The 22,159-nt window shown below is 44.0% G+C and overlaps 1 protein-coding gene across 2 annotated transcripts in view; it reads right to left on the bottom strand.

The window, feature by feature from the left end:
* Positions 1 to 7,701: 7,701 nt before the first annotated feature.
* Positions 7,702 to 22,159, bottom strand: part of KIF26A (kinesin family member 26A) — a 103,887-nt gene continuing 89,429 nt past the window's right edge. For both annotated transcript variants that reach the window (XM_063333474.1, XM_063333475.1), the window contains exons 8-15: positions 21,654 to 21,916; positions 21,231 to 21,414; positions 20,772 to 20,931; positions 18,898 to 19,060; positions 14,960 to 18,338; positions 10,669 to 10,859; positions 9,649 to 9,799; positions 7,702 to 9,192 (exon numbers count right to left, since the gene is read on the bottom strand). In XM_063333474.1, coding sequence (XP_063189544.1) covers positions 9,017 to 9,192; positions 9,649 to 9,799; positions 10,669 to 10,859; positions 14,960 to 18,338; positions 18,898 to 19,060; positions 20,772 to 20,931; positions 21,231 to 21,414; positions 21,654 to 21,916 — 4,667 coding nt within the window. In that variant the 3' untranslated portion in view covers positions 7,702 to 9,016. The remainder of the gene's footprint in view (positions 9,193 to 9,648; positions 9,800 to 10,668; positions 10,860 to 14,959; positions 18,339 to 18,897; positions 19,061 to 20,771; positions 20,932 to 21,230; positions 21,415 to 21,653; positions 21,917 to 22,159) is intronic.

The raw sequence follows: 22,159 nt of genomic DNA, 5'->3' as shown, positions 1-22,159 counted from the left end.
TGTTGCCCATGCTGCATGCATTCGTATAGAGGCACTTCAGCCAGGCTGTTGGCTGTGACGCCTTCTTAGAAAAGCACCCCTTAGGGTGTTTCACAGGTTCCTCTGCTGACTTGAACTACCTCAGGAGCCTCTGGCTCATCTCCGTAAGACTTTGGCTGTGAACTAGCATCCCCACCATGCCTCAGGGCAACAGGTCGAAGGCCCTTCCTAGCACCCTGTTCCCTCTAACCCTGATGTGATGTCCCACAGCTTGTCACAGACAAGCCTAATATTTTCATCCCCCTCCCCCTTCACATCTAGTTTTAAGCCCTGTCGATCAGCCCCGCAATCTCTTGGGCAAAGACCCTCTTCCCCCTTTGATAAAGGTGTCTCCCATCAGATGACAATAAGCCCGGTGCCATGTAGGCCATTCCGTTGTCAAAAAACCCGAAACTGTCAGCAACATCAGCCACAGAGACATGTATTAATGGATTGGATGTGCCTGTTCCTTCCAGTGTCACTGCCTACAACCGGAAGGAGTGAGGAGAAAGTAACTTGTGCCCCAGACTCCTTTACCAACCTTCCCAAGGCCCTGAAGTCCCCTTTGATTGTTCTTGGTGTGCGAGTTGAGCTTCATCTCCACCTACAGGGAAAATCAGTAATGGGTAATAGTCTGAGGACTGTATCAAACTAGGGAGTTTCCTAGTTATGTCCTTAACCTGGGCTCCAGGAAGACAGCAGAATTCCCTGTGAGGAGGGTCTACCCGGCATATTGGACCCTCAGTTCCCCTCAGGATGAGGTCACCAATGACTACAACCCTTTTCTTCCTTGTGGGTGTGGTAATAATACAGGCAGTACACCTTTCTGACTGTGGAGATGTATCTAGTGTGGATTGCCCATCATCCACATCCTCATTTGACTGGCCTTCCTCGTTCAGTACCTCATTATCTGTTGTTCAGAGGTACTGAGGGGGATGGGAAGGGCAAGGAGAGGGTTTGCCCACTGCCTCAACCGTCCATTCACTCCCTTCATTTAGGCTTCTACCTGGCAGGAGCAGGGTATAGGGGCCTCTTGATGCCGGCTGCTTTCTGCGTTTCAAGGAGGGCAGAGCCTGGCTCCACCAGTCTACTTCGTCCCCAGCCTAATACTTGTCAAGCTTTCAACTTCCTCTCTCAGCTCTGCCACCAGGCTGAACACATCATCTACCTGTTCACAACCTATGCAGCGGTTCCCATAGCTGCCTGCCGTTGCCGGTGAAAGGCTCCAGCACTCCCTGCAGCCCGTGACCTGGACGGCCGCCCGTCTCTGGGGGAGCTCCGTCTGGGTTCCCACATCCCTTCGGCTGAGGCTGAGCCCACAACCTTCTTGCGGGTGGAAGCCATAGCTAAGCTCTTTAGCCCCTTAGAGAGTGGGGTGACTGCCTATGTCGTGGTGCTCTCAAGCGACGCCGGCCCACCCCTCGTTCGCTCAAGTGCTGCGCTCCCGAAAGGCTTCTTTTCTGAGGGGGCGGGGAGGGGAACTTACGCCTCGTTTCGATTTGCCGCCGGGGGCGCTGGCTCCGCCCCGCGCCTCCTCAGCTGTCACCAGCCCACGGAAATCCCGGGTACCGGCCCGGCCTGGCCGCTTTTCCAGGCTTCGAAAAGCCCTCAAAACGAGCCCCTTCGCCGGCCTTTTTTGCCGCGATTCCCTTCCCCAGTACGGACTTACCTGCACTGGAGCCGGTCTCCTCGGCGAGGGACCGTTGGCGTGTTTACGCCTCGTTTAAATCTGCCGCCGGAGGGGGGGGGGGGAGGCGGGGGCCGCTGGCTCCGCCCCGCCCCCGGCTGGCTCCGCAGCACCAAGCTCCCAGCCTGAGTCAAACCGAGTGTTTTGAGTTCTAGGTGTGGGCTCCATTCCCAGTTTTTCTACCAGGCAGCTTTCCCTTACCAACCCTTCCCTCTTCCTGCTGTATCCTCGCCGGGCAGAGGCCAGCCCCCATTGCACAACATCTAACGGCAAACTGCATTTACAATCAGAATATTAGTGAAGAAGAGCTCGAAGAAAAGGTGGAGATACTTTAAGATATCAAGGAGCAAATCAGAGACAACGTGAGGCATCCAAAGAGGCAACAGTAGGAAGGAAAGACGATGCCCTACTGAACACTAAGAGCTGGCAAAAGGAGGAAACAGGGCAACTTTGCGTTTGCAAATGTGTTTTATATCATTGCTACATCAAAGCTATACATAGGGGTTTTGCAAATGATTTGGTTGGTAGGACTCTCAGCAGAAACGTGACCAAGGATATACGTGGAGAGGAGCAGCACATGGCTGCCCTCGCTCTTCTCCAGCGCTTTGTGCCTGCCCAGCGTGCACGGCTTTTGCAAGGAAGTGGGCAGTCCAGGCACTGGCATTTTCTTCTGTTATGGATGTATCTGTATACATTATTACATTTTCCTCCTTCTGTTTCTCTCCCCAAAAGCCGAAGGGAAAGCAAAGCATTTCCTGTCATACAAGTAAATAACATGTCTTCACTTTGAAAACTAGGCAATTTGAAAATGGGATCCCATCGGAGCCTGTCTGCAGTGTTTCAGCTGCCGCAGCTGAAGGTTTTGCTCCGTACTCAGCACAGGACATTGTGAGATGCATTTTTAACTGCTACATGCTCAATTTGGAGAGAAACAGAGTAGTCCACTTTGTCCTTCCCCCTCACACCCTGTCTATTTAGGCTAAAAAATTGTGTTTGTACAGCACTTAGCCCCATGAGACCGAAGCCTTTAGGTACAATGTAACTCATTTAAATGGTAATGTACAACAAAATGAGTGGCACCCTTCAAAACAAGCGGCATTTGTAAGTATATCTGTGCCAGGTGCTGACAAATGGAGGGTCATTGTTACAGATGCAGGGAAAGGTCTTGCTGAGCCAATATTTAAAAGTCAGTTTTTCCAGTCAAAGGCCAAACTCTAAAACGTCCGCTTATTTCTCCACTGCCTGTGCCCTGGAGCACTGCGCCTGCCTCCCAGAGAGAAGCACATTAGGACTCCAAAGGTATTTCCCATACAAGGTCAGATCAATTAAAATGTGCTTTAAATATAGTCACGTGAGCTGTGTCAGGAGCTCTGCAGCCCTGGTTAGGTCCCTGACACTCTGAAGGGCAGAATCTGAGGCAATCTGCTGACCTCGCCTAGGAGAGCCAGATAACAAGGAGGCACAAACCTGCTTTTTCACTACCCTGGGACTGAAGGCTTTGCTCCTTCTGGCTTCGTAATATTGCTGTAATACCAGTGGTGCCAGGAGTTAACTAATGACCTGGTTCTTTTACTGAAGTCAACAGCAAAGCTCCAAAAATGAGACTTTTGAAAGTCCGGACAAGCTCTTTCAGCCGTCCCAGGGAGACCAGGCAGCACAGCGTGTGCTGCTGCCTTCCTTTGCCAGACCTGATAGGATGCTCCCACAGAAATGTTTACATTAAAGAAATAAATGAAGCAAAACCTTTGCAGAATTAAGCTATTCTCGCTCATGCTGGGACCTGGGCTGTCCACTTGGAAAATAAATCAACTAAACAAAAGCTGTCTCAGGGAGACCTCCTTACCACCAAGGTCCTAATCTGTACAGAATATGTTAATATAAAAGCCCAGCAAGTGAACTATGCTACTGAATAAGTCTTGATGCAGTGGAGAGAAGGCAGAAATGTTATTTGTATCTTCTATAAGAACATCTCTTTACTGTCCATCCCCCACTGAGATGTAGCCATGACAGCTGCCCTTCCCTCTCATATGGGAGCAATGCAACAGTCAGAAGCAAAAGATGTATAAAAAAGGTAAAAGCAGGCTGCTGAGGAAGTGTGCATCACCCAGAGTCCCTGTGTGGGTTGCTCTGGAAGATTCCCCTCCTTTTGCCACCATGCTCCTGCTCTCCCGCCCCCCAGGCTTGTGGGGAGAGTCCTGGGAAGGGAAACAATGAGTGAAGTAATGGGCTCCTATGTAGGCTGTTGTAAGGTTACTGTCCTGCCAAACAAACCCCACCACCAGGCAGTTCCCCTGCAGGTCTGATAATAAATCTCTCTGAACATCTACACTGTCAAGAGTTATGTCTTAGTCTTTGTATTCCACAAGCAGATTTCTGCAAGTCAAATTCTGCATGAAGCCATGAGATGCTACATACAGGAGCAGCCTGGGAGGCAGTTTCTGCTTTCTAAGTTGCACTTGTGACACCATTGCACATCAACAGACTCATTCTTTCCTTTCTCCCAAATACCACTGATAAGTAAAATATTTTCAGCGGGATTTTCATCTGGTGAAAACCAGCATACCTCCACTGAACCACTGCTAAAGCAATTTACACCATCTGAAGCCCTGGAGCAAAAAAATCCAAGTCAATGGGATGTAAGCCAAAATTGGAGTGTTTTGCTGGATACAAACCAGATTTACTTGTTTGCTTAAACAGGTGCCTAAGTGCTCTAGTGAATTGGGGCCCAAATACGGCACCATTTTTTATTTGCGTCCACTTCTGCCAGCTTGGACATCTGATACAGAGGTCATCTTATAGCTAACATTTTTGCCTTAAACCCTGCCTATAGCCACAATATAGAACAGCTGCCTGTGGGGTTATGTTCCACACATAACTTTAAAAATAAAATGCAAGTGACTGGAAAACGTGGGTTTATAACTAGAAACAGAATACATGAGTACCTTGAAATAGAAAGAAATGAAACACTTTCTGCATGCTGAGAAAAGAACAAATAATCTCATATTTCTATTACATTCTCTTTTAGTACTGATGTTTCAGTACTGCAGTTAGAATGTCCTAGAAATGCCTTAGCTGGAACTGGTTAGACCAGAAGCCCTGCAAGGAAAAAGGTTTTACACATGCATTCAATGAGTTTTTGCCTACACACCATCTGATTTCTCTATAGGGAATCTATGTTTGTAATAACTGCATTTCCAAACACTTCTAGCAATGCGGCAATGTCCCTGTAGCTGCACCACTTAGTAAATGGTTAGCAAGAGCACAGCTTACAGGAGTGGCTACTGACTCCTTCAACTCATCCATTCAACTTGTAAATTCTGACAAGTGAGTTGAAATCCCACCTCCCAGGAGTAGTTTTCTATATTGGACCATGACCATTGATTGCACGGGAAAATGCAAAAGTAAGCTTGGAGGCCATGCCCAGAATGCAAGGCTCTCCTTGCTTTCCTGAGCCCCTGGTCACCAGATAAGAGTCCTCTGCTTTCTCACTTGATTTCTGTTCCAGTCCATACTTCATCTCTTCCTGAAAGATGCCTGACTGTGTGACCGAGGCCGTGAGGACATCTCCCTGCCCCTCGCACACAGGCAAGCTCACCTCTGGTCTCCTGGTTAGTGAAACACAGTGAGAGGTGGGGTTTGAGGAAGGGGGAATTTACATCCCAGTTCCTGAAATTTAATCTTTAGGCTTCATCTAGAGTCACCATTGCATTGGTTTAAGAAAAACAGCAGCTGTCAATATATTTTTTCACATTGCCAGGAAATAAATGTGATGTGAGCTGCTTGGTAAACTGGGCCATCAAGGGACTTAGAAAGGGTTGGCCCAGCAAGGAGGAGGTGAGGGATTTCATGGAAAGGTCTGCAACCAAGGCAGAGAGAGTCCTAGTGTGAATTAGCCCTGCCAAAGCTAACTCGGGCAGTTCTCCAGCTCCGGTGTGTTTCTAAGGTTTTATTTGACACCGTAGCAAACTCAACACCACCACTTCTTGAAGTATGCAATTTAATGGCTATTTGAAATCATTAAATCTCGATAGAAAATTAATGAAATAAAGCATCCAGCTTAATTTTGCAATTATGATTTGTAACCTTATATAATCAAGCCTTTTGCAGAATAGGCTCGAATCAAAAACTAAGCAAATAATTGTATAAATTTTAACCAGACAGAACTGCAAAAGTAACCAAAAAGAAAGGAATAGTACAGGCTTTGGGGTCTTGAGATATGAATGATAATTTACTACCCAAAACTACCTATAAAGAACAGCATTTGCACAGGGAGAAGTCTGCTATTTCATCCATCAGTGCCTCACCTTATTTTGCATCTCAGGCTTGTTTTGTGTCACCGAGCCAGAGGCTAAATGTATTTAATATGCATGCTATTGCCATGTTTACATGGAACTAAGCAGCCCTGAAATGTCTCTTTTGATAGTTTGTGAGAAACATAACCACAGTTCGAAATTAAGGAGAAAATATCAAAGGATGCAGGCCTGATCAGCAAACGCTGTAAAGAGGACTAGTTAAACAAATTGTCGGGTTTATAAAAATTGGGATGGATGATTAGTGGCTTGATTTTTATTTCAGAGGATTACAAGATTGCCCGAATTGGGGAGAAACAATAAAGACCTCTGAGGAGAGGAAGAAGTAGCTGGCAAATAAAAGAAACAAAACCTCTTGTGTCCATTCAGGAGAGGGTTTCAGGCTACCTTGAAAATAAAAATGTGAGCCCAGCCCTGCTGTGACCAGGGCTCAGAGGCTTCCACAGGTCAACCTACCTTGCAGCAGCACCATTAAGATGTGCATCTCCAGAGGACAATATAATGGCACCAGCATAAAACCTAACACCACAGCATGGAGCTCCCCATGAATATATTCTCCTTTGGCCCTCTTGTTTGGAGGTTTTCCCCTCTGCTAAGAGACACTTATCCCTCAGCATGCTGCTGCCTTTTTTATTTTGATTGTATTTATTTATCTGATCCTTGCTCTGAAAAAAAAATACAGCGTATTGAATTACTACATGGGTTTGATTCCATCTTTGGAAGAACTGTGACTTTCTGCACACATACAGAAAGTAAATATAGCAGGAATTTACAACTTAATAAATATATCTGGTATTTGAGGATATCAGCAAGGAGATCCTCTAGAAATCATAGATGCCACATTCCCCCACATACAACCAAAGGCAGTGCCAAATGTCAGTAAGCAAACATGGTGCACCCTTTTCCAGGGATTAATCACAGAGGTAGGTAAAAGCGGGGCATCCTTTGTAACCTATGCAAAGTCACAAAGATATTTAAGCCTCAAACTCCTGCTCTCACTCTCCCACTTTTCCGGCTGCAGAATGAGGAGGAAAGCATTTACCCCCCTCTCTCACAGGCCCCCTGTGAGGGAAAGAGCACTTGGTGCTTGGATGCCATGCCATTAGGGCTGCATAAGGAGACAAAAAGAGGGAGGGGAAAATTTCACACATTACAGTCTGTTTGGCCAAATAGCTGGAAAATACTTGAGATGGCAACATTAGGAAGCACTAGCTTTACATTAAATCTGCCTGGAGTTACTCCAACCAGCATGAGTGGGAGACGAGGACGAGGCACAGCTACTGTCTAACCAGAGAGCAAACGCAGCAATGACAGAGAGAAATGAACATAGTCATTCGTTATGATGGACCTACATGGCCCAGGGCATGACTCCAGTTCCTAAAGTTTTCTTGTGTTTTTAGACCCATTTTTAATTGCTTTGTCTCATCAGGGATAACAAGTATGTGAGCCGCAGGTCTTTGTTCTGTAAACTATGAAGTGCTAAGAGAATATAAGTATTACCATTGCTATTTATTTTACCCTTTGGTGTTTTGTCTCTCTTTCCCGATTGGTTTATGATGACTAATGTCAAAACTCTGTTCCCAGTTATCTCTCTTGGGCAAAGAGATAATATATGACATTTAATAGTGTACCACAGGCCATCCGCTCTCTTCCAAATGCTAAAATCATGTACACAGCAAGAAGCGATCGTAACAATAGATGTATCTTTTATTCACAGATAAAAACTGAAGCAAGCTGTTATAATACATATTTGTACAAAGGATTTGAAAAAACCATAAAAAGGAAGATGATTAGAAAATATGATTCATTATGAAATGTGGTATTACGTACACTATTAAACCTTTTCAAAAGTATTTGTTTGGCAACAATTTATCAATAGTTTCCACACTTAAGTGGCCTCCTTCAAAAAAGCACAAATCTCATGCAGCATGTATAAACTTGATCCTGAGGGTTTGCCTTCCTTAGAAAAACTGTAAAAAGATATACTATTTGTCTTAAAAGTTCAAAATGCAAATGCTATATTTATAGTCAAAACTATATAAAAATATGGACCTAACTTAACATTTACAAAAACTTTTTGTTCCTTTTTTTTTTTTTGCTTGTTTTATGGTTTTGGTAATAAACATAATTCTCAATTCCTGCAGTCAGAGAGGAAAAAAGAAACCCAAAACAAACCACAGTGCCCTTTGTAGACCTCCTCACATTAAGTTTACGACTCCAAAAAAGACCAGGTCTGTGATAAGTGAGGTTAGTAACCAAGGAAGTAGGTAAGCAGTTAATATATATCTATATATGTATCTATAAAATGGAAAACAAACATTTATTTTGATCTGAAAAAAGCAATAATACAAAACCTGAAGGTAAAACAATCATCTCAAAATGCCATAATACACCTTTTCAATAGATAAATGTTCATAAAAATATCTTGAACCCTAACCAAGAAAACAATTATAATACAATTTTAATTCTGCTACATAAAACAGCTTTTCTATGAAACAAGAAGGCAAGTTCAGGTATGAAAACATAATTTACTTATTGCTTTTGCTACAACGTTGTTTGTTTTTTTTACATATAGTCATAAATACACTATACAGTATAAAATATTTCGTAGGAATACATTTTGTGGTCTGCTTAGGTTTGCTGGCTTTAATTCTAGCACCAAATACAAAAATGAAAATCAAATGAACTTTAAAGGCACTTCCATTGTATGTTTGTTTATTTGTTTGTTAATTAACGTCTTGGTTTGTACTAAATTTCTTCACTTCCCTCTGGTGGAAGCAATACTTGATCCTACTTTTATCTTTGTACAGTTCAAGTCACATTGAGGCACCAAAAGATTTATGAACATTCCCATCCCTCAGCTGTTTCTTCCTCTTACAACATTCATTGTTGCTTTTTAGTCTTCACCTTTCCTCCTTCACTTCCCAGCTACTTAATCTCTTTACTTCTTCATGTCGTACGATCCAGCTTCACTTCCCTCAGTCCCTTGAAAAACCTCTCTTCAAACCTCCACTTCCTTTACTCCATCTTGTGCATCTGTTATTCCAATATCAAAACACGTCACTATCATGATATGTGACTTGCACAGATTAACACACTGTTCCAGTTCCTCTGTCACTTGTTCCAGTGCCTCCAGGTACTCCTGCGACTCCTTATCGAGATCAGGATCCACTTCAACTGTCAGACAAAAAATTAGTGAGTGAGAGAAACAGCTCATGGCAAAAACATTATTCTATCACAAGGGAGCCAATAATGTAGAGTAAAATTTTATTTCTCTTGAACTAAGAATCTTTTTCACTTTGTCCAGCAGATGCAAAACATTTTTTTCTTTCTTTGGAAAGAAGGATGATAAGAGGTTATATAAGTATTTAATCTTAACAAGCATCACAGTGAGTCACCGCATTGTTTTGATGTTCTCTTCTGGTTGGTTTGGAGGGGGTTTTTTGTTCATTTCCAGTTCTACTCGGCACTGAACAAATCCTGTATCACAGAAATACGAATGGAGCCACAGAGTATTTTAGGGCTCAATTCAACAAAATATCTTAGCAAGTGCTTAACTTTTTCAGTGGCACAGCTCACATGCTGAAAATTTGTTATATCCTGATCACACTGTTGTTTTTGCAAAATACTTACAGTCTTCTTTCCACTTATTTGGATCCATCATCAACCTGCACTTTGTCTCTTCCAACTCTTCCTTCAAAAATTCATGCTTTGCCTTTACTTCTCTGATTCGCTGCTGGCGCCTTTCCAGTATCTTCAGTTTGGTATGGAAATACATCAGACCCTTTTAAGACACAGAAAGGCCATTTCATGAATTTGCCTGCTATGAGCTGACCTCCAACAGTTTGACACAAATTGCTCCCAGCTAATTACTTGGAAGAGTTAGCAGGTGGGTTGTTTTGTTTGGTTGTGGGGTTGGTGGGCTTTTTTATTGTTTTTTGGGGTTTTTTTATTTGAAGTTTACATTAATGGATTCTAATCTAGAGGAACAGCATGCTAGATCATTCAAGCATTTGTTGCACTTCTTTGAATTAGCAAACATCTCTAATACATTCTGAAATTACTCCTGTTTGTAGAGGATTTTTTTTCCCAGCGGTGCAAATGATAAACACAGCCTAATATAAGAATTATATTTAATCCTAAAACATATGAATTCTTATTTTCTTAAAAGCATTCCTACCTTCTCAACATCCTGGAAAGGCTATTATGAAAGAAACGGGAAAAAGGCATCAGAAGAATATAGAATTCTGGTCTCCAAAATAGAATTAGCTGGTGTTCCAATTACAAGTAAATTAAACTCAGTGTATCCCTGATTTAATAGAATCCTGTCATTTACATAAAGAGTTAATGACCCTATAGTTGAAGGATGCTGTAATGTTTCATCAGCCAGTCTAAGATTATAAAGTCTTCTCATAATGTGTTCATCGGTAACTTCCATTTACACCATCAGTCATGTTAGACACAATTAATTTTAGACAGGAATCATTTTCATTTTCTGTGTTAAGGGTACCCCAACATATGAATTGTAAAATTAATAATTATAGTGCTTTAATTGCAATCAATTTTCTGAACACCACTCCAGCATTCAAGCAAGGATTCTGCCTGTATACTGTAATTTAAGTTGTCTACAGTTGTTGTAAAATATGTGCTGACCTCAGTTTCCTCTTGTCTGTGTCGCTGTAATCGTTCCACATCATCAATCTCATAAACTTTAATTTCAAATGGCTCTTTTAAAGTGCCTGGCAAAGGTGGTAGATCAACCCATTGGCCAGTAACACTGGGTTTTCTTCCTAGGGAGGCAGCATCTGGCAACGGAGCAGGAATCAGTCTACGACGCTGGAGACCTAAAATACAAAAGACAAGCGTTCCTCAGACTCCAAGAGGCTAACAGACTGCAGAATGTACTGCAGTAAATTAAAGAAAGATCTAGGTTCTCAGGATACTTAAGAAGAAATGCTTTTCTTGATCTTTTCCTTTTAGTAAAATACCCTCAGGCTGCTAATTGAGTTACTGCCTTGACAAAGTATGTTCCACTTGGTTCATGGATAGGAGTAACAGCCATTCCTCTCCCAAAGTAGATGTCTGAGCATCAGTTTTCTGTTCTCTCCTTACAAAAATATTTTGCCTGGATTAATTTTTCTTTGGTGGGCTACAATGGTATTCATTACCTTGTAATGATAATGAGATAGTAATTTCAACCCAATACTGATAACTGGCAAATGAGTCTGGAAATCTCGTGCTCCTCCAGTTAAAGCCAAGCAAGGCTATATAAGATCCCTCTCATTGTATTACCTCTTTCCAAAGCAAACAGTTCCCTCCAGAACTGCTACCAGTGCTTTAAGCTGTGTATCGGGTTTGCAGCGGCAAGGGGGGGGTTTGGGTTTCGGTTTGGGGTTTTTTTTTAGGGGGGGGAGGGGGGCAGCTACGGGGGTGGCTTCTGTGAGAAGCTGCTAGAAGCTCCCCCTATGTCCAATAGAGCCAATGCCAGCTGGCTCCAAGACAGATCCACTGCTGGCCAAGCCCAAGCCCATCAGCAACTGTGGTAGTGCCTCTGGGGTAACATATTGAAGAAGGCGGGGGGGGAAACCCAAACAACTGGGCAATTGCAGCTGGAGAGAGGAGTGGGAATATGTGAGAGGAACAACTCAGTAGACACCAAGGTCAGTGAAGAAGGAGGGGGAGGAGGTGCTCCAGGCACCAGAGCAGAGATTCCACTGCAGCCCATGGTGAAGACCATGGTAAGGCAGGCTGTCCACCTGCAGCCCATGGAAGTCCACGGTGGAGCAGATATCCACCTGTAGCCTGTGCAGGACCCCACACCAGAGCAGGTGGATGCCTGAAGGAGGCTGTGACCCCATGGAGAGCCCATGCTGGAGCAAGCTCCCAGCAGGACCTGTGGCCCCACGGAGAGAGGAGCCCATGATGGAGCAGGTTTGCTGGCAGGACTTGTGACCCCATGGGGGACCCACACTGGAGCAGTCTGTTCCTGAAGGACTGCACCCTGTGGAAGGGATCCATGCCAGACCTGTTTGTGAAGAACTGCAACCCAGGGGAAGGACTCAGGTTTGAGAAATTCAGAGGACTGTCTCCCGTGGGAGGGATCCCAAGCTGGAGCAGGGGAAGAGCGTGAGGAGTCCTCCCGCTGAGGAGGAAGGAGCAGCAGGAACAACATGTGATGAAATGACAACAATCTCCATCTCCCATCCCCCTGCGCTGCTGCAGGGGAAGAGGTAGAGAAATTGAGAGTGAAGTTGAGCCTTGGAAGAAGGGAGGCATGAGGGGAAGGTGTTTTAAGATTTAGTTTTTATTTCTCATTACCACACTCTGATTTGATTGGTAATAAGTTAAACTAATTTCCCCCGAGTCAAGTCTGTTTTGCCCTGATGGTAATTGCTGAGTGATCTCTCCCTGTCCTTATTTTGACCCACAAGTCTTTCATTGCATTTTGTCTCCCCTGTCCAGCTAAGGAGGGGGAGTGATAGAGCAGCTTTGGTGGGCACCTGGCATCCAACCAGGGTCAATCCACCACATGGTGCTAAATACCAGCAGTTTTCAATTACTTTGTGGGATTAGGAGGCATTCAGAAGGCACTAACCAACAAAGCTGTAACTTGAGCCACCTCTAATGTCGAGGCCTATCACCATCCATTTGCACCAGCACTCAAAATAACTTCACAAAATAACTTCTGGGCTGAGACCTCTACAGGAGAGTTAAGTGCAAGTTAAGGCTGTCAGGCAAGCCCTGTCACAAACTTCAACATGAAATGGAGACAAAATCCCAGCAGGTACCCCCAAAGCCACACACTTCCATAGACACCTGAAGAGTTACCTGCTTACGTATTCTTAAGTATCCCTAATCCTTAATTGCGTCCTTGATAATTTCTAAATAACAAGAACAATCACAACAGGAACGTTTTGGAAAGAAGACTTGATTCTACTTCTACAACACCTGTTCATCATTCTCACAACCCCAATTCATTTATCCTTAATCACCCACTGTAACTCTGACCCTGTACCCACTTTGGTGGCAGCAGGATCCCTCTGAAGAGGACACTGAACAGATACAGTCAAACACATATACTAAGCAGACAAACTTCATATCCTTCCACTCTACCAGCCAGGGTCAACATCATCTCTCCAAGGATGAAGATAAAGGATAAGGGGACAAGGTTTCCAGTGGCATATATGGGAATAGGATCTGTCTTTAAATCCACAGACTGCATGACTCCAACACAGTTTGGAGCAATATGAGGTACTCCAAGAATCTCTTAACACTTTTGCAAAAATTTCAATATATTTTAGGCCAATAATGGGTCTGCACCAAACATTTCTTGTAAGAAATATTTCATGAGCTTCCTAGGAAACCTCATTCTACATATAAAACACGTAATTGTCTCGAATTCTACAGCACTCCAAAAAAGTAATGCATAATTTACTGATATAGAGCAATTTCAATTGGAAAAAGAAATAATTTTTCATTTTTAAAGACCTTATAAGCATTTCCTGGGGCAAAAACAAATACAAATCTGTCAGTGGGTAATGCCTTCTCAACATGTGTGCAACTTATACAGCTGTTAATATTGATTTGTAGGAAAGGTTTAAGAGGTTGATATGCTATGGAAGGAGAACTGCAGCAAATGTTACACTAAGTTTCCAAAATGATTTATCACCTGCTGAAGCAACTCAGTTGCTTTGACCAGAAAGCACCATGAGATCTACATCAGTTTAACTCATGTGGTTTTATTGCCAGAATTGAGCATCATGGGTGTCTACAGGGACTATAATAATTACAGCTTTCCAACCAAAAGTGCATTGCTGATATTAGTGCCTATTATATTTCCAACAGTCAGTATGTTTAGGTTGCTGAAGGAGGCTGGTGGTCATTACCTAAATGACACCGATTGCCACAGATTCTTTATGACACTACAGAATTTCAACGTAGATCAGTAAAAACGAATACTGTAACAGCAGTCATATGAGCCTGATTTTAAAGCTGGCTAGAACTAGTGGCACTTACATGAGCACCACCTGCCAAAGCAATAAGGAAAGGCACCGGAGAGCAGGAAAAGGGACCTGGTTCTCGTACGCCCACCTTTGCATGGCATGGTCAGACACGTCTGCCTTGGAAATAGGATCCAGTCCATTTCCTATTGCTTATGGTATCCACGTGTACACTCTAAAATTTCTTTATAAAAACACTATTACAGCGCAATACAATAGTTTTGCAATTAGCTGGTAGCATTAATGTAAGAGTCAGTGGATGTTACATATGCACCCTACTGCTCTGCCCCTAAGCCCTACCTTTGGATAATCTAGCACACATTCATCAGTCCTCATTAATTCACACGCCTTTCCCCTCCAGGCCTATTCTCTTGTTTCCAAACTACAGTCCCAGCCCCATCTCACTGAAATTCCCTCACACACGCCTGGCAGCAGAGCTCCTCCTCTCCTCACTGCCCTTCTCTCCACCTGTCTTCCCGGACACTCACTGGATCCTCACAAAAACTCATCAGCGCCCACCCAGCACACTCACTCTTCCCAACCCACTCATAACACCCTCCTATTCTGGGCCGCCCTGGTGCCGCACTTGCTGCCGACCCTGCTGAGGGAGGAAGAAACGTCCTCCCCTCTGCCGGCGGACATCTGCTGCCTCCTCTCTCGCAGGGAGGCTGCTGGCGCCCCGGGGCACCCGGCACCTCTCCTGCCCTCTCTGCCGCAGCACCTGTGTCACACCTGCAGCTTTGAAGTGAAATAAATGACAAGTAGCTGCTGTCACAGCAAGATGCGTCCACACGCAAGCGCATGCAGGCAGTCCGCCTACACACTTTTGAATTTCCCCCAAACCTCCTTTCCCTCTCTGTCAGAGACGCCATGACAATCCCCCATCCTAAGGGACGCAGTGGAGCATGGACACCTAGCCACCACCTTCCCCTTTCATTTCTTACCTGTCGATCGTTTCTTGGGGGACTTGAGGCTCCTCATCCGACCCGGCGACGACATCCCGCTTTCGCTCATGGAGTCGTGCGCTGAGGAGGCGCTGCCGGTGGCCTCACTGTCCCGAATCATGCTCTCGTAGCCACTGCTGCCCCCGCTGTGGTAAAACAGAGCCGTCCTCCCCATGGCCGGCGGCAGCTCCCCACTTAGGACACTGCTGTTGTCGCTGCCGTGCCCGCTGCTGTACCGCTGAGGCCGCCGGGGTGCCGTTATCTTGCTGTACGGAGAAGGCAGCACCGGGATTTGCGACTTCTCATCGCTGAGGTTAATGCCGCTGTCATTGCCGCTGTCGGAGTCGGTGGAGCCTCGGAAGTGCCCCACCTTGGCAGAGCCGCCCGACACCAGCTCATTCACACGGCTGTTGGCCGCCCTCATGGCCTGCTTGGTCCCCATGATGGTCCCTCGGCCGGGTTTGCCGCTGACAGGCTGCACGGAGCGGGGGGCTGCCTTCCCACCGGGGGCCATGCCAGAGCCCTTCCCTGCCGGCTGCGCCAGGGATTTCACAGAGGAACTGAGAGACTTCGACCCACTGGCGGAGAGGCCCCGGTTTTTATTCCCGTTCGCTTGCACTTTCGGGTTAGCTGTGGGTTTTGCCTGGCTGTTTTTACTGGGTGCAGCAGTGGTGAAGGGCGGTGGTAAACCCACACCAGAGGCAACAGGGGGGACCCCCAGCCTGGGGACAGAGCGCCCTGCCCGGCTGTTGCTCCCATTCTCCCTCACCAAGCTTGCTTTGGATCCAACCGACGTCAGGCTGTCGCACCTCTCCAGGGACATGTGGCTCCCATAACGGTGCACGGCATCACTCTTTGGCGCCTTCGCCTTTAAGCTGGACGTCATCTTGGGCAAAGAGTGGTCGCCCTTCAGGTTAATTTTGCTGCTGGCACTTTCACTGAAGTAAGACCCAGCTTTCAACCTCAAATCTGCTTCGTCTTCAACCTTTGGGGTGGCAGCTCTGGCAAAGTCCAGGCTGGAGGCTTTTCCCCCGCCATTACCCAGACCAACAGGTTTCTGTTCCAGGCTCGATTTGCGTACAGGAGGTGTTGGAGGTGTTGGCCCACCTGGCCTAGGCAACATGGTTGACTTCTGTGGTGTGCTCTTCTTTCCCAGTGATGATTTCAAGCTGCCGGTGGCCAAGGAAGCATCCAAATTCCCTCGAGATACAGACTCCGACAAAGTACTGTTAGCATGCGACACTGGCATCACTCCCAGCGTGGTGGCTCCTCTCTTCAGTTGTGGCATCTTCATCGTAACTTCTGACTTCTTTGCAGCTCCGCTGGAGGATTTGCAGGCCATTTCACAACCATCCACAACCCTCTGTGAACAGGCGAGCATAGTCTGCGACTTCGTTGGCCTGGGTGCTGCGCCAAAATACTGGGCAGCTTTTCCTGGCTGCTTCTCAGTACCAAATGTGTGAGATTTTGGAGACAGCAGTGAGTCTGCAGGTTTTGCTTCCAACTGATAATCAGTGCGCAACAGCCAGGGATCTTCAAATGTAGCATGTGGATTCTGCAGCTCTTTATAGCTGAGGACAGTATTATTGTGGATTGGAGACGAGGTAGTTTTTGTTTTCCTAGGAAGACTAGAATGTATTGTTTCTATCACAGGCGTATCGCGAGAATTACTAAATTTTATTTTTACGGGCTGATCAGTGACACAAAAAGCACTTTTTATCTGAGATGCTTTGGTAGTTTCAGAGGTTTGAGGGCTTTTGCTGATGCCCGAGGAGAGCTTGCTGGAACTCAAGCTCTCACTCTCCAGTTCAGAGAAGCAAAATCCACTGTCATTCAGAGCGCTTTTTAGGGGGATGGATAAATGGGATGAATCCAAGTTGAAGGGTTCCTCGGACTTATTACAGCTGTAAGATGACTGTGCAACAAAACTGTCACTAGACTGGGCTCCATCACTTTCGATTGTACAGATGCTGACTTCACTAAGCCACGAACTGATGGAGGAACGTCTGCTGCTGGTAAAGGGGTCCTTAGCAAAGGGCACAACAATATCAATATTTACACCAGTAGAAGTCTCCTGTGAGGTATAAGCATCAAACTCATCATTTATGCTGCTGATAATGCTGACTGGCCTCGAACCTGATGCAAGGGCCTGAAGGGAGCAGTCGCTGTTAAAGCTAATGATACTGGAAGGTCTTCCATTATCCATAATCCCACTAATGGATAGCTCTTCCACCACAGTAAAAACAAGCTCATCCTCTCCATTCAGCTCAACAGGCTGCTGCAAAGTCACCGTGGTGGTTAGTATATCCCGATCGAAACATTTCCCTCTGAATGCTGACCTGAAGCTGTGTACCTCTATCGCACCTGATTGATTCTGGCCATTGCTACCAACCAGGAACGTGCTTCCTACAGGGTTTTGCTCAGATTTGTTTCCCATCTGCTTGCTCATTCCCACAGGAGGAGTCCGAACCGCATTGCCATTGTCCAGCTCCAAATTCTCAGCTTTGGAGCTCAGTATGTGCTCTTTCTGCTGTGGAGGTGGAGGTGCTGGGCTTGGTAAGGGTCTCTTCACATACAAGGACTTTTCCTTAATGACACATTCAGCTGTGGCCTTATTCTGCTCTGGATTCCTTGAAGGGCTATACCTTGAGGACTGTGGGGAATCAGTGATTGTCTCTCTCTCTCCCTCCAGTACGGCATCTATTATTTTGTTGTCAGCTCTGCTCTGTGGCTTGGAAAGCTCTGTTTTCAAGTGAGGTGTGCTTTTTTCATGACAATTGCCATTGCCACCCTTTGGTGCAACAGCCTGGAAAGGAAGGTTATGTCCTTTTTTGGGAGATGCAATTTCTTGTGGAGCTGGTTTCTTAAATCCTCCAGAAGGAGAAGATATTTTTTCCTTTATCATCTTAGACTGTGCATTTTCTGTACCTCCAGGGACTGGACTACAATTGGACACAACAGAGATTTCTCCACAAGCAAATTTCATGGGTTCCTCACTTCCATCAATGCACTCTAACCTTTCTTGCAGTTCAGCAAAAGTGTTGCATTTAAAATGGTCCTTGTCAGAACTCCTACCACTAGCAGAATTGTCTTTACTTCTCTTCTTGTTTAGAGATGGGATTATGGGAACAAATTCTGGAGGACCTTCATTATCTGTCAATTCCCTGTCAGACAAAGCTGCACCATTGGGACCAACATAGATGACAGTATCACAAGACTGTTCACTGCTGGAGGAATAATCTGGATCACTAGATATACTCAGGACGGGAAGGTCGGGGTCAAGGGCAACAGTTCGCGGGTGGAATGGTCGCAAATGGGGCGGTCTTCGGACATGTCCTTCTTCACATGAACTCTCTCCTCCAGACGAGCTGGATGCATACTGCAAATGATCAATAAGGGAAACGTTATTAACACTGATTGATATATAAGTGTATATATATGTATATATAATTGATTAAAAGGTCAGGTTTCCTATATACTCTGTGCTTTGTTTATACTATCTCAACTACATCTAGTGGAAAAAACATTAGAGTGTGAATTAAAATAACAAGGTCACTCTACGTAGATTTTACTGTATTAGAAGTAATACAACAATCACACCTTTTCAGATAATTTCCATTAAATATTATGCATTGTCTTTCTCCTCAACAGTTTTCTGTTCCTTTCTTATTGTTTAATTAATACAAATAGGACCTTTTGAGATAGTTCCGCACATAAGCAAAGAAAGAATACGTGTTTGGAACAAAAAGAAGGGAATTTCAGGATTAAGAATGGGGGGCGGGATGATGGCTCAGTGCCAAGTCATTTGTCAGTTCCTCTCCTGAGCTTTTATGCATTTTGTATTCCTTCTTACCACCGAGAAATCCCATGTTCCCCCACCAAGAGGTTAGGAAAACTAATTTTCAAATGAATTAATTTCTGCTTGTTTGTGAACGAACCTTGGATTTCTTCTTTCTCATTCGGTGGATTCGCGATGCAAGCTGAATGGTGGTGAGAGTTTCTGCATAATTGGCTGGGGAGTCAGAAATATGCGCAATCATAGTAGTTCTGCAGTTGATGTTCCCAAGCGACTCCCTCAACAACATTGTCAACTTGTTGTCCCTGTGTAGCAAATGAGAGCACCAGGATGGTTTAAAGAAATCACAATCTTTTCTTGCAGATTTTTACACCACAAGCTGTGCTTCCACTCTCATAGGACATATGCAAGTATGGTACGTGTAGATAAGAAATAAGCTCCTATTAATTGACCACACTTAAAATGTGTCTAAATGTACACATACAAGAGATACCAATATTTTAATTATTTATCTGCCTGTATTTGCAGTATGATAAGTCATTTTATTTGTTACTTAGACAACTGTAAAACAATTGATTGATAAATGGTTTCGTTATCTCAGGTTTAGCTCATCTTACCCAAAAAGCTCACTAGTGCTGTTTTTGTAGCTATGCAGACTTAGTTCCTGGATAGCTAAGCTCTGTGAGCAATATTTCAAACTATTTTGATAACAAGAAAAAAATAAGTCAACAGAAATGGTAAGAAATTTCTAAACAAATATAACACTGTTAGATATCAGCAATATATTATCAGTATCACCCCAGCTAATATAGTTTCCATTCTGCCTGCTGTACTGTGGTCTGACATAGCAAACATGAAGCAGAATTTCTCTCTGAAGGCTCTCCTGGTGATGCATGTCCTCTGCCATGGACAGCAAAGCTGACAAGGCAGGTGACATTTTGTCCTCCACTGGTCTCCAAGACATCTTCCCCGGGCTCCTTGAAGGCTGCTTCCTATTGCCCCCCCGAGCTGGCCCAACGTGTAGGAACTACTGTCATGTCTGCTCACTAAACCATGGTGGGCGACAAAGTTGAGGATCTGCCCTTCCCTATTCTAGCCCATCCATCCTCTACTCCATCCACAAACCTAGCAATTAGCCTGAGGAAATTATCTTCCTGCCTAATACAGAAAGAAAGAACACCTGTTTGTGATGCAGCACTAGATAAATATGTGAAATGACATGATTGATAACAACGGCACAAAGTTATAACGCGTGAAGACAAGCAGCAATTAAATTTAAGGACCGAAGGCCAAGTTCTGGTAAGGGTGTTTACAATGTGGCTGTTGTCTTTAAGCTGGCTTCCCCACAGGTGTGTTTGACATAATATTATTGTCAGGTACACGCCACAAAGGAACACACCTAAATGTTCACTACTTCTGCTAAACAAGTGTGCAACATGGTGGTCTTCTTTCTCTTTAATTGAAAAAATGTATCATGCAAAAAGGCATACAGAAATAACAAACTTTGATGACCATACTTGGTAAACTTGCTAGTATTTTCTCAAATTTCAATACAATTTTTAAATTTGGAAAAGGGAGAGAAAATCCTATGAAATTTTGATGAAATTGTTCACTAACATCCAGCTGGCTGAGATCAGTCTGAATTCCAAACCCAGGAAACTAAGAGGAGATAGAAGGAAAGAAAACATTTGGGCCATTTTCCCCTGCTTTTTTCAACAATCAAACCCTCCCCAGCATCTCGCCCAACTTAAGTATATACCAATATGCATATAATTAAGAATTTCATGTTACTGTGTGATGTTTTAAAAGTTGTGTGTATGTATATATACGTACAGACAGGTAGAAGAATAGATATACGTATCTGTAATATAGAAGTGACCTTAAAAGAAGACGAACCCTTCTCTGACAGAACTTCTTTTAACTTCATCTTAGGTAAAGAGTAAATTGTTGATGCAATTCATTGCTAAGGTAACACCAGCCACAAATTTAAGATAATGCAGATAATAATTCACTTACTTATATGGCACATGCTTAGCACCATTAATTAAGGCCAAAATTACATTGCCCAGGGCAGAGAGAGACAGACACAGAGAGCCTCCTCCATCTCGGCTCTTGCTCAGCACTTTTTCACAGCTCCCTAGATCAATGAGATGCAAACGGCTGCGTCCTCCAGACACTAAAACAAAAAGGGGAAAAACAGTTGTACATCACGTTCTTGCATGGACTCAAGCCAAACTTGGTATTCAAAATGTATTCAAATGAGGAAAATAATGAATACAGCATGGGATAACTACCAGATTAAATATTAATAGAAAGGAAACCAGATATTAGCCGCAGCTACCAAAGTTAAAGGTGACTCCATTAGCTTGAGGGTTCACTTCATTTTTTCTTTTTTAAGTTTATTGCAAATTATTGCTTAAACTAACCCCAAACCACGTAATTTAAAAATAAACAATATGGTAAGAAGGGTCATACTTCCTCCTTTGCCACTCTTCTCCATGCGATACTGGTATATGTGAAGAGTAAAAAGCATATGTGAATTCCTCCTATCTTCTTCCTCGCATTCAGGTTTGCTGGTACTTCTGGCAGCAATTGCAGCATCAAGGAAAAAGGCAGCTTTCTCTGCTGTCGGGGCCCTTAGCTCACTTTGGTTTTGAAGCTTGAATATAAACAAGAAAATTACTAATTAGCACAGGGGCTTTTTTTTTTTTTCCAAACTGGTTAAATCTCCAGGGCACTAAAAGAAACAAATATGTACGCCGTGGGAGCAGGGCTTATAAATTAAAAGCAATAAATTTTTTTTACTGTCTTAAAAGTTGTCATAGTTGTTGTCAGATAAAAGGAAATATAAAGCAGAAGAAAGGCTCAGAAAAATCCATGTTGCGATATCCATTATACCTGGGTTCCACATATTGGATCTTCTCTCAGATAAACCCCAGGAGACTGGCCGTCCTGAAGGCTGCCAGTGGCTACTTCAGCTAACAAATCCTTAAGGTTTTCATCTTTGCCACTGATCTCCACAGCAGATACTCTAATCGAGAAACGAGTCCCAGTTTTTTCTTTACGTTCATTGATTAATTTGAAGAGCCAAGAAATTGCACAGGGGATGATACCAAGGCTTTGCGTGGAGCTATCTTTCCCAATCATGGTAAAAGATTTTCCTAGAATGAAAAGACAAACATGAACTTAATTCACCTTTCTTGTACAAGACAGCATCCTCTTCATATCATCACTGTACACTACATGTAACGCCATGTGCTGCACAGATAATGGGAAAGAGCAGATGCAAAAATGCAATGTATTTAATTATTAATCCATTACTATTTATTCAATCAGTTTTGCAATTTTTGTAACTCAGACCCACAGCAAATTAACGTTAAAAACATCTCTGCTCTTTTCATTTT

Source organism: Chroicocephalus ridibundus, chromosome 4 (genome assembly GCF_963924245.1).
Source record: "Chroicocephalus ridibundus chromosome 4, bChrRid1.1, whole genome shotgun sequence".
Lineage (NCBI taxonomy): Eukaryota > Metazoa > Chordata > Aves > Charadriiformes > Laridae > Chroicocephalus > Chroicocephalus ridibundus.
This window is presented reverse-complemented; position numbering and strand designations above follow the sequence as displayed.